This window comes from Hydra vulgaris, chromosome 04 (genome assembly GCF_038396675.1).
Source record: "Hydra vulgaris chromosome 04, alternate assembly HydraT2T_AEP".
In the NCBI taxonomy this organism is placed as follows: Eukaryota; Metazoa; Cnidaria; class Hydrozoa; order Anthoathecata; family Hydridae; genus Hydra; species Hydra vulgaris.
In genome coordinates this window covers 37,552,509-37,570,940 of record NC_088923.1, presented here as the reverse complement: position 1 = coordinate 37,570,940, position 18,432 = coordinate 37,552,509, and the positions used below count along the sequence as shown (strand labels likewise).

The window sequence follows — 18,432 nt, the reverse complement described above, 5'->3', positions numbered from 1 at the left end:
GAAGTCATATTTTGAGAAATGGGTTATTACTTTTATTCTGTTTGAACCAAATGGTGTAACTATACTGTTAATACCATTGATGCCGGCATACACAAGACACATTTTCTCATATAAATCATTAAATGGCCAAAAATGCAGTTATACTGTTATGTCCGCCCATCAAAGATATAATATATAGTCAAAAAAATTTATATGTCGCGTATGTATATATATATATATATATGTATATATATATATATATATATATATATATATATATATATATATATATATATATATATATATATATATATATATATATATATATATATACATGTTTTAAAACATGTATATATATATATATATATATATATATACATATTTTAAAACATTCTGAATGTTTTTAATAATATAAACAATATTTTTATTTTTTTTAATAAAATGTTTTTATTTTTACTTTTTTTACTGTAAATCATGCACGGAGTATTGCTACATCGACTATCTTATAGCCTGACTCGCAATGGAGTGCTGCCACATCGACTGACGAATAGCCTGACTCGCAACAGAGTGCTGCTACATTGACCATTTTTTAGCCTGACTCGCAAGGGAGTACTGCTACATTGACAGAGGGTTTGCTTGGGGCAGGCAGTCTATCAAGTAATATAAAAAAAAATTCCAGTCTTGCATTTTAATTTTTACTTTTTGTCAACAAAATATGGAAAAACTTTCTGACAACCAGTTTGGGGTTATATATATATTATATATATATATATATATATATATATATATATATATATATATATATATATATATATATATATATATATATGTATATATATATATGTAGATATATATATATATATATATATATATATATTATATATATATATATATATATATATATATATATATATATATATATATATATATATATTATATATAATATGTTAGTCGAGAGATTAAATAATAACAATTGAATTTGGATGAAACATCAGACTTATATAACAAAATAACCGTAACGATAAAAAATTATATAGAAAAATACTATACAGTGTTAACTTAGATAACCTTAAAGTTGCAGATGACTAATTTGTTTTCATGGCGGCATTTTGATATTAATTCATTTCGCTTATTTAAGGGAGATGTAATTATATGGTATTTTTCAGTTAAACAAAGATCACACAACTTTCCTCCAGGTTAGAACGGCTCAGCCCTATTAATAATTTTCCAGTTGTTCTAACGTGTAACTGCCAGCAAACTACACAATGTCCTTTACAAGGTATGTATCTAAATAAAAATATAGTTTACATCTGCAGTGTTAAAACAACACCACAGGACAACGGTGTTAACTACATTGGTTTGACGGATCACACATTTAAAGCTCGATGTTATAAGCATAAAAATCTTTAAGCATAAAAAATTTTTAAGCATAAGAACTTTATGTTGCATGTCTGTGGTACATAATAAATGTCATATGATATCTATGTGAGTGCCTACATTGACATTCACAAGTAGATACACAAAGGCCCTGGTCAGAGTTGGCCAAGAAAAGAACAAAGTCTAAGACACACCATTCCATCACAAAATACTGGTGTTTTTCAAATTTTGAGCACATGCTCAATTTTAGCAAGGTAGTTTCCACAAGGTGTTGACCATTGGTCAGGCGCCAGACCTTCAAAACTCCCCGATGACAATTAATGGTTCTGATGAGAATGTCATCTTGACACTACATGGGTAATTGGATAATAAAACACCTATATTTTAATCATCTACCACTCAATACACTGATGTTTGTCATTTTAAGATTTATATTGATATTTCTTGAATTTATTGTTGTTGATTTATGCCTATATGGTTATACTTTATCCAAATTGGGTCATGAAAACATTGCTCTAACACCTATTTAACACAAAAAATGTGTGAAATAATCATTGTAATGTATATAATACATATATATAATTTATGGATGCCTGGGAATATATATGTATGTCCATGGGGTATATATGCACACACGTATACACATACACATACGTGAGCACATATATACTCATATATGTTTGTATGAATATATACGTAACTATGTTTATCAGTATGTGTATGTGCATATGTATGTATTTATGCATATATTTGTAGCAGGTACATACCTATTTTTATGTATATGTATGTGTGTTTGTGGGTGTATATATATGTATATGGGTATGTATAAATATATACATTTAGAGGATGTATGTGTATAGCCAGAATGCATAACCACTGCCCAATACTACTTAGTTATACATTAGGTGTCCAGTACTACATAATGTGTTTGTGCATATCAGGCTGTACATAATATGTCAAATGTTACTATAGATATACATGATATTTAATACATAACTTCTGTCAAATACACTACAATACACAAATACAAGGTACTGCATCTAATATTCTTTCAATAGTCACTGCATCTTTTTACTATATATATTTATCATACCAATAACGCAAGCCACACCACACTAACTATATATAAAACGAATCACTCCACTCCAAATATTCTATTCCAGCTCTGTTACATACACCAAAATGTTAAAAATGTGTCAAATTTTGTTAGCCAGTAATTTGTTTAATAAATGGTGAATTACTGAGATTATTAATGATAATTATATATTAAATTGTTTATTTTTTAGTTTATAAAAGTATTTCCATTACAATCGTTTCTTTTGATTTTTCATATAGCACAACAAATCTTTTACTAATGGCAGCCTATGTAAAAAAATGGAAAGTAACAAACAAAAAAGTGCTTAGATTAGATTTTACTATTGATAAAAATTTTGAGGAAAGACAAGAAAATGTTGTCTGTGCTGAGCTAAACATCTCTGATCATTCAAACAGCAGTTGCATTCTCCGTGAGTTTGATTATAGTAATGCATCATGTACTCTTTTAGATGCTGATGAATCATTTGCATCTGATGTACTTTCCTTGAATGACAATGATTCTGATACTAATTTTGATGATTATAACCCTACTAATCCAGATAATATAAGCCTATTTCAAAAACTTACTGCTTGCTCCATTCGTAACAGATGGACTAGAGCTTCTGTCAATGAGCTTCTGGATATACTTCGTGAAGAGGGGTTTGAGCTTCCTAAAGATGCCAGAACACTTTTGAAAACTCCAAGGATAGTTGATATCATTCAAAAATGTGGGGGTACATATGTGTATTTGGGTATTAAAAAAGGTTTAGAAACAATACTTTTGCATCACAATTACACTAAAAGATGTATTGAATTGTGCTTTAACATTGATGGTTTACCATTATATAAGTCAAGCAGTACTCAGCTTTGGCCAATTTTAGCTTCTTTTGATGGCTTTGATATATTTGTTGTTGCATTATTTTGTGGAAACAAAAAACCAGATTCAATTAATGATTATTTAGAGGACTTTGTTGCAGAGTTAAGTGAATTAATAGAACATAGTACTACAATCAATGGTAACCAATATGATGTAATGGTTAAGTGTTTCCTGTGTGATGCTCCTGCCAGAGAATTTTTGAAGTGCATTATATCCCACACTGGTTATGACTCTTGTGAAAGATGTTGTATTCATGGAACACACAAAGGTCGTGTTGTTTTTAATGATGAAATTGATTATTCTTTAAGGGACAACATAACATTTAGAAAATTTGGATATTATCACCATAAAAATCTGTATCTCCTTTAGTTTCTATTAAGCTAAATATGATTGACAATTTCCCTCTGGAATACATGCATCTTGTGTGTTTAGGTGTTGTCCGTAGATTATTAAATTATTGGAGAAATAGCCCTGGCGGTAAAATTGCTGCTACTCAATTTGAAGCAATTTCAAGTTGTCTCCTATCATTAAATGGACACATGCCAAGTGAATTTGTACGTCAGCCGCGGAGTCTTAAAGACCTGGATCGGTGGAAAGCAACTGAATTTCGTCAGTTTCTTTTGTATACTGGTCCCGTTGTTCTGCGATCTGTTTTATCTGAAGATTCGTACAAACATTTTTTGGCATTAAGCATATCAATAAGCATTATGTTACAGTCTGATGCTGAACTTCGCATGCAGTATATTATTTATGCAAGAAGTTTAATAACGCAGTTTGTGTATAATTGCAAATATATCTATGGAAATACATTCACAGTGTATAATGTTCATAATTTGTTACATTTGCCAGATGATTGTTTAAACTTTAATAGCTCATAAAAAAGAAACACAATATCATGTTTTCCTTATGAAAATTTTCTTCAGCGTGTAAAGAAAGCTGTAAGAAGTTCATCGAATCCGGTTGCACAAATTGTAAAAAGACAAACTGAATGGGAAAATTCATTTGGGTTTCTATCAAAAAAACTCCTCTCAACAAAGATATCTAGCGTTGGAAAAGATAGTTGCTTTCTTCTCCAAAATAAAAGTATTGCATTTGTTAAAGAAATCTTATCAGGTGATTCTTTTTTATGCAATGTTGTAAAAGTTCGGCACTTGGAAGATGTTTACAATACACCTATTCGGTCTTCATATCTAAACATTGTCTTACTTCCATATAGAAACAATGTTAAATTGAAGAGTAAGATTCTTTATAAGTCTCACTTTATTAGGAAATGTGTATGTCTACCAGAACAACGTGGACTAGCAATATTTCCACTTTTGCATGAAATAGAAAGAGGGTGATTTTTATAAAATAAATGTTTATTGTTTTCTTTTTCAAATCCAGGGTGTCAGTAGCAATAAATGAACTTAGCTAATGTTACATATTTGATTAGAATTTTAGCACTGATGTGCTGCTATTGGTTTATGATTGTTAAAAAAAGTTTGTGGAAGTGGTTCTTAACCATTGAAAATTCTTAATGGCTGTAAAACTTTTTTTTTTCGTATTTACAGAGTTCAATTTTATTTAAATATTAAATTTTTAAATATTTTTATTTGTATGACATACAAATGTTTGTTAAATATGTTATTGTAAAATAGAATTACCACTACCCTCCTTGAAAAAAAAAAACTCAAATGTGTATTTTTTTTTTTCCAAATCTCACTATTTTTATATATAAATTCTAATACTTTAATATTTTTAAAGTAATAATCTTGCTCTTTGCGTTTGTTTATTTCTTAAAATTAATGATTTTTTTGCAAACAGCCTCAAAAAGTATTTTAAAATGGCTTGGTGTACAGCAGTTTGGATAGAGGAAAATATACAAGAGGAAGGTGTTATACCCTCAGTCTGGGTAGATGAACATTATGTATATTATCCCTCCGGAATAAATGTCCTCAAGGCATACAGAGAACAGACTTCACCTGATCCATCGTGGAACAAGTTTGTTAAGTTAAAAGAGAAAGTTAGAGATGGTAAATTGTCCGTTTTTGTATGTTTAGATGAAAATGTTTTTTGATAAGCATTTCATGATTTTGATAATTTTCAAAATTTTATTTAAAGATGAACGAGAGTTATGTGAAAATTTTGATTTCTCAACTTCAAATGAGGTTGAAAATGTGGATGAAAACGAAGATATTATGAGCAAGAAAAAGAAAAAGTTAATTCCAAGACCTGATCTAAGTTGTAAGTTTTTTAAAAAGTTAAATGCTTAGAAATTCATTATATATATATATATATATATATATATATATATATATATATATATATATATATATATATATATATATGTATATATATATAGTATATATATGTATATATATATATATGTATATATATATATATACTTACGATAAGGTGTTTAGGTGAGTAAAATGTGATAAAAAAACACACCTTTCTTTAAGTGTGTTTTTATACAAAAAGAAAAATGAAAATAAATTGATCCCTGCCCTAACCCAAACCCTTCAGTATTTTATCAACTCCCTTGAAGGTTCTCCCTAAATCAGTTGATATATGTACTGAAGCCTTAAGTCTGCAATAATATTTTTATATATTATATAATAATTTTTGGAATAAAAATTAATATAAAGGGTGCCCCAAGATCCTTGAATATTTAACGTGTCCCATAATATTTTCACAAAAAAAAAAGAAGATAAACCTGTTACTCAAATGAAGCAAAATTATATAAAAATGTCAAAAAATAATATTCATTTTCAAAAAAAATTGTTATTTTAACCTATTTATCAAACTTATCATTAAAAAAATTGCACTTTTTTGTGATTTTTATGTAATAAAACCTAAAATAATTTTTTTTTTTCAAAATGAAAAAAAGCGATTGATTAAGGGACAAGTCAAAAGAGAGTTAATAACACATCAAAGGGTTTGGATTAGAGCTGGGATCAATTTATTTTTATTTTTCTTCGTTTTCCCTCTTCTCTTTGTATAAAAACACACTTAGAGAAAGGTAACATTTTTTATCACGTTTTGTCTACTATAATCAGCAAGAGTAGGTGTATATGTATATATATATATATATATATATATATATATATATATATATATATATATATATATATATATATATATATATATATATATATATATATATACACACATATATATATATAAAGTAGAATCTCTGTAATTCGAATTTTATGGGGAAAAATAAAAGTTCAAATTAGAGAGTTTTTCAAATTATAGAAAGTTGATTTTTTATGAAAGCATTTTACGGTGACTTGGCGTTTAATCTAATTATGGAGGTGTTCGAATTAAGGATATTTAAATTAGAGAGATTGTACTGTATATGCAAAACTCTATTGTTTTTTTTGTATTAAATGTTAAAATCAGCATTTTTATAAAATATATAAATTACTTATATAAATAAAAATATGTTTTAGTAACATATTCTGACATTACAAACTTTAAACACTTCTCAACTATATCTCATGCTACTAAAAGACCATCATCGACACCTGACAGATCCTCAAAATTATTTCATGTATCAAAAAAACTAGGAAACATGAATGAACCTTTAAAGTCATCCTTAGATAAGATAAGTAAGTTCTTTTTCTGTTTTGTCGTAAATTATGTAAATTAGTGTAAACTTTTATATTGTAAATTTAATGTAGCAAAATTCAGACTATTTGCTGTACTTTTTCAGTATCAAATGAAGCACCATTGATGAGTACAAGAGATGTTAGTTTTCAAATAAAAAAAATGCATCCTACAAAATTTAATTAACAAAATGATATTGTTTTGAAAATAATTTTGAAGAAAAATTTTAATTTTAAAGCATCTAATTTTTGGAGTATGTTGATAATTTTCAAAATTTTTTTTAAAGATAAAAGAGATTCACCTGAACATTTTGATTTTACAACTTCAAATGAGGTTGAAAATATGGATGAAAATGAAGATATTATGAGCAAGAAAAAGAAAAATTTAATTTCAAGACCTGATCTAAATTGTAAGTTTTTTTAAATGTTATATGATTAGAAATTCATTATATATATTTGCAAAACCGGATTGCTATTTTTGTGTTAACTGTTAAAATCAGAATTTTCGATAAGTTAAAATATGTTTTAGTAACATATCCTGGCATTAAAAACTTAAAATGCTTCTCAAATATGTCAAACGCTACCAAAAGACCATTAATAACACATGACCGACCCTCAAAATTACTTCTTGTATCAAAAAAAACCATTCCAGAAAACAAAAATGCTCCATTAAAGTCTTCCATAGCTGAAATAAGTAAGTTGTTTTTGTGTGTTTGTTGTAAATATGTAAATTTGAACGTTTTATAATATTATTTTATAAATTTTATAAAAATACTCAGACTATTTGCTATACTTTTTCAGTATCAAAAAAAGCACCAATGAAGAGTACAACAGATTCTAGTTGTCAAATAAAAAAATTGAATCCTACAAAATTACCTATAGAAGAAGGAAGTATGTAAATATTAAAATGATATTGTGTTGAAAATAATTTTAAAAGAAATTGTTTTCCATAACCACTTTATTTTATTTAATTTTTTAGAATTTCAATACAAAGTGCTCCATCTGTTAACAGAAATACGAGATGAAATGGAGAGCATCAAAAAAATATTAAAATCAGAAAATTCATCATTGAATATAGTACAGATTGATACATTAAAAGAGTTCATAAAATTTGATGAATCTTTATCAGATAAAGAAGCAGAAAAGAATATAGTAAGAAATATTACTCTCCACGTAAATCAAAAAGCTTAATCAAGAAATTATGACTATTTCATCGTGTATTAGCATGGTTTTATCTGTCTGCTTAGTTTCTCGAATTTAGTTACCAGCTTTGATCTAATTTTTGATTTTGAACAAAATATTACTTATTTTCATTGTTAATTTTTTTAGAAACATCAGTTATCAAATGTTGGCGGTAGTTCTGCTTATGCCACTGTGAAGGCGATGCTTGTTAAGTATGTGTTTAATTTTTGTATTTCGTTTTGATATGTCTGAAAGTGTCAAATCTGGAACATAAAAATCCTACCTATGCCACAAACTGTATAAAAAAAGTTTTATTATGAAGGCGCTTCAATAAATTAACAGGAGATAAAATAATTATTAGTTTTACATTTTTATACTATAATGAACTACAAATATATATTTGAAGTTTAAGTTTTTATTTAAATTAATTTTTAGTTAAGTCACAACAATTCCAAAAACAAAAACAGACCATTAACGCTTCATATACTTTTTTAGTTTTTGCTTTTTCTGCGTGGCCTAATTGCCTAAGTAGAACATCATATGTAACTTATGTTACAAGTTTCTAAATAATGTTCTGCTAAAATACGTTATATAATCTAATTGAGCTAAACACATCCAGCCTGCATTTGTTCCGGAAAAAAACATGTTACGAACCGAATGCCGAATAGGTAATTTAGAAATTTGTATCCATAAGTTCAAACCTCCTAATAATGGGATCTGATTCTATTTTTGTCATTTGTTTATTTAGATTAATGTCAAATAAACTGATGAGTTTATTTAACTTAGCCGGCAGAAGCAAAGAGAGCTTTCGAAAAACAAATTTGATGAAGATAATTATAGGTACACTTATTATTGTAATATATTTACTTATGCCTATAATTTACAAAGCACTACGGATTTGTAAAAACATTTAAATACGCACAAAAATCAACTGAATTTTTATTTAATCAGTTGCAAAAGTTCAACTTTGAACATTTAAAATATAGCTAATTTTTTTAGACTGTGCCCCTAACGGTTTAAAAGAGAATGAAGTTCATTCGGTTGTTGGAAACATTCTCAAACGTGCTCCAGATAGAAAAAATGGTGGTGGAAGACATTACTCTTCCGCTCCTCTTTCGTCTGCAAAATATGATACCTTCAAAGATGTCGATAGTGAAAATGATGATCTACAAAATCAAACCGAATTTTAACAGAAAATAGTTTTTTTAAATAAATTTCACTTTCACTAATATTTGTGTTTTTCTAATTATATTCCAAAATAATATGGTATAATAATTAAACTTGTTTTAATTTAGTCTAAAAATTCATTAAATACGTACCAAATATAAATATTAACGGCGTTTCCCCTAACTTTTTTTAGTATTTACAAACTGAAATGAATTTGTTAGTCTGATCAGGACTAACAAATTCAGACTTTTTTACGTTCCTCATAAGACGTCTTTTTTGCGTTCCTAATAGGACGTTTTTAAAGGGTTGTTCATAAAACGCCTTTAAGACGTTACACGCAAGACGTTTTTAAGACGTTCCACGCAGGACGTCTTTCTGTATTTCTAAATCCAACCAAATAAAGACGTCCCATCGGGACGTCTTTAAACCGTCGGCGTGCCCGCTGGGGTGCTTGTTTGCCCTATTTAGACCAACAAATTCATTTAGGAAATGAAATCTCTGTAGAAAACATGAAAATCAACTTTAGTTTATAATAAGAGGTTGTATCGAAAAAACACAATTAATACAAATGTAAAAAATAAGAACTACAAAATTAAGAAAAAAACCGCAATGAATTTAAAATTATCACCCACTATTTCTTTTTGTTTACATCACAATCTTTCAAGCGTTTAATCGTGTTTATACGTTCATGGAAGTAAAATGTCAATAATAAATATGGTTATCACGAAAAAAAGAACACAGAGTCTTTGTTTATATTTAAATAGTAACAATGACAGGTTTATCAATTAATATTACTAAAGAAACTTTTAAGTGGTTCTACCTTTTATAAAACCTCTATCCATTTTACCTATTCTCCATTCTACCTTTTTTTAAAGTGATTCTATCTTTTATAACAAAATCATATCTCCTTTATCAAAGTCAGATAACAATGGAAATGTGTAAATGCTTTTTTGTTCCAATTTTACCTATTCTTACAACACCTGCTTTGCACCAAAAATACTCTTCTTCATAATTTACTCGTATTTTATGAAGAACAACTCGCCCAACTAAACCAACTGGATAATCTAATAACGTGTCAAAAACTCTTGATTTTTACACTCCGACTTGCTAACTCTTCTCTGGTTCGAGTAATTGAATCTAGAAATGGTATGTTGTTCTGATATCATATTAAGTCTTTTCAAATATTAAAGATACTAGACTTTATTCCTATATTAAAGGCTCCAATAGCATCATAGAGTCCAAATTTTAGTCCCGTAAGCAAAACAAAACTTTGACTTTAATTTGATATGGTATTTTGGACCATATCATTGCATTAAAGCTTTCATTTTGGTTTTGTGTTTTTCACTTTCAATAAGTCTACCATACTTACATTATTACAATTAACATTATTTACACCAATATTTACATATATTTTTTACTTTCTTAAACAATAAAAAGTACATTTACGTATTTGAAGGTATTTAGTAGAAGATTTAACTCTATAACTATTATATTCTACATTAGACTTGTCCATTTTTCTTTAATTTTGTAGAAAACTTGTGTTAATTGTGTAGAAGCTTGAAAAGATGATTTACCTTAGCACACTTTGTTAAATATGTGGTTTTAAAATGTGGCTTTAGAGATAGTGGAAAACATTTCTAACAAAACTGCACAAAAAAAACAGGAAAAAATACTAGACTAGATGTATTTTTTGGACCATTTTTCTGTAACTAGAGGCGTTGCTAGGTAAAATTGAACTTAGGTGGTTGTACTAAAATGTCATTTATCAATATAAAAAAACCCAATTTTTGAGTAAGGTTTTCACCGTTTGATTTCTTAATAATTTAATTTTAAATTATTTGAAAAAAAGAATTAAAAAAATATATTTTTTGAGAAATTTTCCCCCTTAAACTACTGTTTTAATATTCGATCAAATTAAAGACTCTGCAAAGAAAAACTTTTGATCTTTTTTGATTTGTCTCTTAGTTAAATTTAGCGTTGCGTAATTTATGGACAATCTTTTATCTTAATTTTGGGCTGTTTCATCATTTTAAAAATAAGTTATATTTTAAACTCAAATTTGTAAATAGAAAAAGGCGCTAAAAGTGGTGCTGTCCCAGTGGCAGCATTGGGTAGACCTATCAAAAATTTACTTATAAATAAATTTAAAGCATGAGATCGAAAAAAATGAAAAAGGAAAATCATTTTGAAAAAGTTTTAAAAAGCTGTTTTTTACAAATCTCTTTAATTTTTGATATAAAGTTAAGAAGTTAAAGACTACAAAATATTTGTATTATTATTCTATGAACTGGACTTCTTACGATGCTCTGCTCTAGTAGACTTTATTCTTGAGGAGCGACAAAAATTATTAAATTTGTTAACAGAATGTGAGGAAACAACAGAAGAAGTTGAGGCGTTCCATTGGTATGCAATTCTATTAGGTAGTAAGTTATGTCTATGCGAATTATTTGAAATTTCTCTGACTATGGCATGGTTGTGGATATTGTTTCGTAAGTTTCCTGCAAGATAATTTAAAAAAAAAAAGTGGGTGTTATGTTTGGATTTAGGAACTTGGCTTCATTAAAATTCTTGTAGATTTTGAAATACTAAATCAACTATCTTTCATTCGTCGTTCTGAAAGTGTATTTAACGTTGACATTTTTACGTTGAAAATCCATGTGTATCAAACAAAACAATTTCTAAAGAGTTGCAGAATCCTTTCCTTTTTTTTTAGAAAAAAAAGTTCTATAGAATTTCTATAAACTTTTGGAACATATTGTCTATAGAAATTCTATAGAATCCTATAAAATTTCTACAGAATCTCTGTTAATTTCTATGGAAATTTATATAGAATTTTTTTTTCTACTTTTTATTTTATAGAAAATAAAGTTTTATAGCAATTTCTATAGAAATTATTAGACATTCTATAGAAATTTTATAGAATTCTATACAATTTCTATAGACCATATGTTCCAAAAGTTTATAGAAATTCTATAGAACTTTTTTTCCTAAAAAAAAAGGAAAGGATTCTGCAACTCTTTAGAAATTGTTTTGTTTGATACACATGGATTTTCAACGTAAAAATGTCAACGTTAAAGGACACTGGTACAATCAAAAGGAAATCAGGAAGTGGAGGAAAAAAACGTTTTTTTAGACGAGATTTTGGTAAAAAAGTGAAAGATGCCTTAGACAAAAAAACTGAAGATTTCTGTTCGAACTTTAGCGAATAAATTTATAACAAGTGCTTCCACTATACAAAGAGTAAAGAGAAATTGTTGCTATAAATCGCATAAAAAGAAAAAAAGTTCCTCGTATTGAAGAATAGCAAGAAAATGTCGCAATTCATTTTTCAAAGCTGCTCTATAAAAAATTATATGCCAAAAAATCTTGTTTGGTTATTGACGAGGAAACTTATTGTGCTGCATATTTCCGATCTTTTTTTTTTTTTTTTTTTTTGTTATTCACCTCCGAGAAGGCCGAGAAGGCCACTACAGATAAAGAGGCTACTTAATAGTGGTTATAACCCTCTCTCAACTCTATAACTCCGAAACACGAACCAAGGACGCTGCGCGGAGAAACAAGTTGAGCGCTATACTACCAGGGACGTGGTGGGAATTGAACTCGGAATCTCTTCTGATCTCGGAATCTCTTCGGAACTCGGGGATCTCTTCCAGGACATCAATATTATTCAGCAGTTAATCGCAAGAAACTGAATTCCAATTATAAATGCATTGAAGTGCAAAAATTCGCTAAAAAAGTCTTAGTTTGGCAAGCAGTTTGTGAATGTGGTGAAAGAAGCTCTTGTTTTGTGACTACGGGAACAATTAACACCAAAATATACATAAAAGAATGCCTCAAGAAACATATTTTACCGTTTTTAAGAACACACACGGGTAACCCGTTATTGTGGCCCAATTTAGCTTCATGTAACTACTCTGGGACGACTTTTAACTGACTTAGAGAACATAAAGTAGGTTTCGTTGAAAAACACTGCAATCTACCAAATTGTCCCAAATCACGTCCTATCGAAAGATATTAGGCTCTTGTCAAAAGAAAACTAAGGTTCAATGTAAAAGAAACCAAAAACATTAAAGACTTCAAAAATAAACGAATTAGAGCTACCAAGAAAGTCCAGCCGAAAACTGTGCAAAAGCTGATGTCGAGCGTAAAACGCAAAGTGCGCGCGTTCTAACGTACAAAACTTCACATACTTTCTTAAGTAAAATTTAATAATATTAATATATGTACTTTCAAAATATATATAACATTCACTATCGAAATACAATAGTTAAGTAAATATCCTTTAAAATGTCCGCCCAGATTTTTTCTGGTGCATGTCTTAAGAGTGTTTGATGAATTACGCAAAAGAGTAGTCTAAAACATCAAAACCATCATAAAAATTATTTTGCATTTATTTATATTAAATTTAGGGTTGAAAATTCCGGAAATTTTTAAATTTTTTTTATTACAATACTTTTTTTTATTACATATTTTTATAAAATTCATATATTTGTTTCAAAAATATGCGTTTTATTCATTGTAGTATTTGGGTATTCTTTAAGTATTTCAACCAAAAATATAAAATAATAAAGACCTCAATTTAAAAATACACATCTTCTAGTCAAATTTTAATAAAATAATTTTAACTAAAAGATTATAATAAAATCAAGAAATCGCTCACTCATATATTACTTTTACGTATGGATCAACGAAAAGTGGATGTTTTCCGAATAAGCCTGTCTTTTGATCTAGTTTAACATGTTTTTAGCTTTTAATTCTCTCAACTATAATGTAAATACAAAGAATAAAACATTTTTTATATTAACAAATTTTATAGTTTATCATTTTTGTAGAGTGTTTTAAAGAAACAAAGATTTTTTTTGTGTAAAGTTGGCATAAAATATTTAAAAAAAGATAGGAAGATTTTTATATATAAAGATTGCATTTTTTTAAATTTTTATAAAAGGTACATGTTATAAATGCACTAGCTGTAATAGATTATAATAACTTATCTAAAAATGACATTAGAAAACACATTTGATCTGAATATTTAGTAAAATGATAATAAAATAGTTTACTTGGTATGATACTTATAAACACACACACACACAGACTCACACATACACACATACAGACACAGATAATTGCCAATTTTGTAATATTGGTTGAAAAATACGGTATTACATTTGAACTATTTTAAAATATAGCATAATTTTTTAATTTATAGATTTATTAACACGTTGTGTTAATAATTTATTGATTTTATTAACATAATGTTTTTTGTTGCTTTTTTACTGTTATTCAAAAAGTATTTTATCCAATGAAGAATCATGACGCAAAAACGTTTCTCGTTAGTTTCAGGAGTGTTTCACGATCATATGCTTTAGTGAAGTCTAAACAAATTAGTAGTGCAGAGCAGCGATCATCAAGAGCTTCGGTAATAATGTCTAATACTTCTAAATGATTAGTCGTGCACATTTTGAGCAAACCTATGTTGATCACAGGATAATAAATTGTGGGTGTTCAAATGGCCAGCTATAATGTCGCGAAGTAACTTTTCCATAATCTTACAAACAACAGAAGTTAGCGAAATAGGCCTATAGTTTTCTGGATCAGTACGACAACCTTTCTTGTAAATGGGTGTAAGATTTGCAAGCTTCCAACATGATGGAAAATGACCTGAAACTATGTAGCATTTAAATATTAGTAAAAGTGGCCTACTGAAACGAGCTGAGCAACTTTTTAAAAAATAAGCGTGTATATCATCAATACGCGTACCCTTTGAAGTATCAAGAGATAATAATAAAGCTTCTAAACTTTTGCTAGAGAAGCTGACTTCTAAGAGTAGGAAGCTGACTTCTGGAGTACAGATTGCATTAGTTCTAATACTGAGCACTGGTAAGTTTAGATGACTTGTGATTGGAGAGTACGAATTTTACTTTTACAAGATTTTTTTACTGTTCATATATGAATAAAGCCATTTTGGATTGGTTTTATAATTTGAGATAATGTAATTTTCTCATTTATTGATAACAGTTGTAACTTGTTTTTTGACCATACGAATTTGTTCATTGTAAAGAAAAACGTATAATATCTTTATGTTTAGATGAAGCGCATTTAAGTTTCTTAAATAGACGAAATTTTAATTGCATGATTAAGTCATTAAGGATTACATTTATTGTAACAAAATCTAGTGGTATTTAGGGTTATATAAGTCACGCAGTTTATTGTATTCTAAAAAGTTCAAAACATTCATCAGCTGACTTGCCATAAAATAAATAAACCCAATTGACAGCATCGATGCATTTATTAATTTCAACGTAATTTCTTTTGCGGTAATAGCACCTGATATTGTTGAAGCTATTATATTCGACCGGTATTTTTAATTTGAACTCCAAAAAAAGTATTGTGTATGTGATTTTTTTGAGTGCAACTGAGAGGTCATCCGACACTGACTTTATCTATTTGATCTAGATCATCATAGAGGAAAAGGTCAAGAATATTTTTTTTTAAAATTGGCTCGAAAACTAGTTACGTATAGAAATAGTCATTAACGAGATCAAAAAAACCATGTAGATATGCCTCCAAATTCAGTGCAAATAATATCATTGTGATTGAAGTCACCAACAACTAAAGCGTTAATATATTTGCTATCGTCTATAATAACTTAGCGCGCAACTGATTTATTAATAAATGTAATAAATAGATTGATTGGTGTGTGGATACAATAGATACAGCTAATAAGTATGCGCTCTACAACAATAATAACCTGACGCCAAACTTATTTGCTTAAATGGTCAGTATTAAATTTACATTCAAACGATTTGGTATCATTCTGATATAAACAGCAACTCTACAATCTATCAGTTCTCTAATACGTAGATATACAGAATAAATATCTAATTAAGTCAGAGAGATTGGTGTAAACCAGGTCTCTGTGACAACAATAGCATGTTGATATTTAAGTAGCTTTGAAATTGTTCCATTTGTTATTATAAGAGGTTGCGTTTAAATGATAAAATTTAGTGATGACAGCCAATAGTTTGATATATAAGATTTAACTTTAGATTATCTATTGTTCAAGTTTACGTTCAAGATCTATTTGATTTCTCCAGAACAGATACCCCAATAACCTTTTTTTCGATTTCGTGTACCAGTTGAGCCTGCCAACAGGATCTATTCTTGTGTCCGAAAGCATTTAGTTTCGTTTATTTCTTTTAATTCTCAATTTTTTCTCGATGAGACGTTCGTTTCTGTCTTATCAGGCTGGACATACACATATTTATATTTATAATTGATCTTTAAGCATTGTCAAGAGCCCAGCTTTGGGTATAAGAATCAAAGAATTTTCAAGAATTTTGGGTATAAGAATCAAAGATAGGTGTGCTATAACAATATAAAGCTTAGATTAGTTTAGTTTAGAGCTAAGATTAGTTGAAGTTGAGCTAAACTTAGAGGTAGATGATTACTTTGACGTGGGTGCATTTTTTTTTCTTTTCAGGTTATTAAAAAAACTTATGGTCTTACCACAAAGCACCGCTGAAGAGCAATTAACGAGGAAGTTTACGCCTCCTTCCTTATCAATGTCGCTTATTAGGTTAGAGTCAGCGTTAAACCTCGGACCAAGAGGTTCGAGGTTTCGACGCCGATTAATTCATTACAGTAAACAATACTTGATTTTTCGAGATTAGAGTTAACGGATACTGGAAAAGAGGAGTCTTTTAATAATATTATTTTTTATTCTACTTTTTATTTTGTTTTGCTATTTTATGCAGTAAAATGGCGTCGTTGGTTTTAGTCGTCTCGCTATTTTAAAACAAGCTAAACCATGTTTAATCATGTTTTAGTTTAGTGGATGCATGCTGAATTTTTGAGTAGAAAGCAGCTTTTTGAGCTACATGAAATTCTTTCAAAGTAGAGATTGTTACATCAACAGCCGACTGAATCATGGCTGATACGCTCGGGGAATACTTATCATGAAAGGTTGATGCTTTCGGATTGGAATTAACTAAATTAGCTGCATGGGCTGCTTTTTTTTAACAATTTCAATAGGGTCCGACATCATATATTTAGGTACGTAAAGGTATAGATTTATTAAGGTACGTATTTGTATGAAATTCATTGATCTTATTTAATTCAGATTTGTTAGTAATTATTTATGAAATTATTTGAAATTAAAATTTTGATCACTTTTTATAATTTTATGGAAGATAATTTTTTAAACTTTTATTTTAACGTCTTGGATATACCATCTTTTAAATTTTTATTTTAACGTTATGGATTACAAGGTAATCATCTACCTCTAAGTTTAGATTTGCCAAGACTAGTTAAAGTAATATATACAAGGTTGCCAAGGGACTGATTAAAATAAAAGTTCCTTTTAATTATTCCTTTAAGATTGTTGGAAGTTATGTAATACGATTGACTGCACAAACTGTTTTAATTGCAAAGTATTTGTAAAGTTTAATAAAAATTGTAAATATTTGTTTACTTTGTTTGAGTTCTATAAACTCTGTACAACTTTTGTAACATAAAAAAGTAACACAATCGCTGCGGATACTATTCAAAATAAACCAGCACTAAAAAATAATTATATGATATTAAAAAAAAAAAAAAACTTTTTTGATGGGAATTCAAGCAATTGATTGATTGAACTTTTTTAGTACAATATTAACCGTATTAAATTTACACCAATCTAAAATTTTCTTAGCGTAGTGGTACAAAACTAAGTCAGGCCAAAACTAACAAGGTCATGCATGAGATCGTATGAGTGATAATCTTTGCTTTTAACAACGCTCTTGAATATAAATTACTATCAAAGTTGATGATGTCACAAAATCTCTAAACTTCTTTCTACAACTACAAATTGCTTGTCATAAGAGCTATTTATTGCCTTATTTATCTAAACGTTTGTATTTATACTTGTTGGTTATACCGTTACGAAAAAAGAAAGTGTTACATTTGTCACTTAATTTTTGCTACAGAAAAAGATACAGGAATTCCAGTATCTTTTTTTAGACTTATTTATACACGGTTATCATGGATCCTATTATTGTCGACTTTGCTGACCAAAAAACGCCACTTATATGGAAAGATAGCATACACACAGATCCGTGGCTAGGCCTTCTCACACACACCCCGTTGGTGGGATCTGTCTGGGACCCGAATGGAAAAACGATAAAAAAAACCGAGTAATATAAAATATTA

At 28.4% G+C, this 18,432-nt stretch overlaps 1 protein-coding gene across 1 annotated transcript; it reads left to right on the top strand.

Moving 5' to 3' along the window:
* The first annotated feature begins 3,865 nt into the window (after positions 1-3,865).
* Positions 3,866-9,306, top strand: LOC136079794 (uncharacterized). Its single transcript, XM_065796241.1, has 10 exons — positions 3,866-5,319; positions 5,408-5,530; positions 6,742-6,900; positions 7,185-7,307; positions 7,427-7,591; positions 7,699-7,788; positions 7,877-8,049; positions 8,227-8,291; positions 8,828-8,919; positions 9,079-9,306. The coding sequence occupies exons 1-10, from the start codon at positions 5,130-5,132 to the stop codon at positions 9,267-9,269; spliced, it is 1,371 nt and encodes a 456-aa protein (XP_065652313.1). The 5' UTR covers positions 3,866-5,129; the 3' UTR covers positions 9,270-9,306.
* Positions 9,307-18,432: the final 9,126 nt, after the last annotated feature.

What these genes read in the sequence shown, in the direction of transcription:
- LOC136079794 (XM_065796241.1), top strand. Translation starts at nt 5,130, where the DNA reads ATGGCTTGGTGTACAGCAGTTTGGATAGAGGAAAATATACAAGAGGAA. An exon ending in TTCAAGACCTGATCTAAATT is followed by an intron (nt 7,308 to 7,426) that starts GTAAGTTTTTTT and finishes AATATGTTTTAG; the next exon opens with TAACATATCCTGGCATTAAA. An exon ending in ATTACCTATAGAAGAAGGAA is followed by an intron (nt 7,789 to 7,876) that starts GTATGTAAATAT and finishes TTAATTTTTTAG; the next exon opens with AATTTCAATACAAAGTGCTC.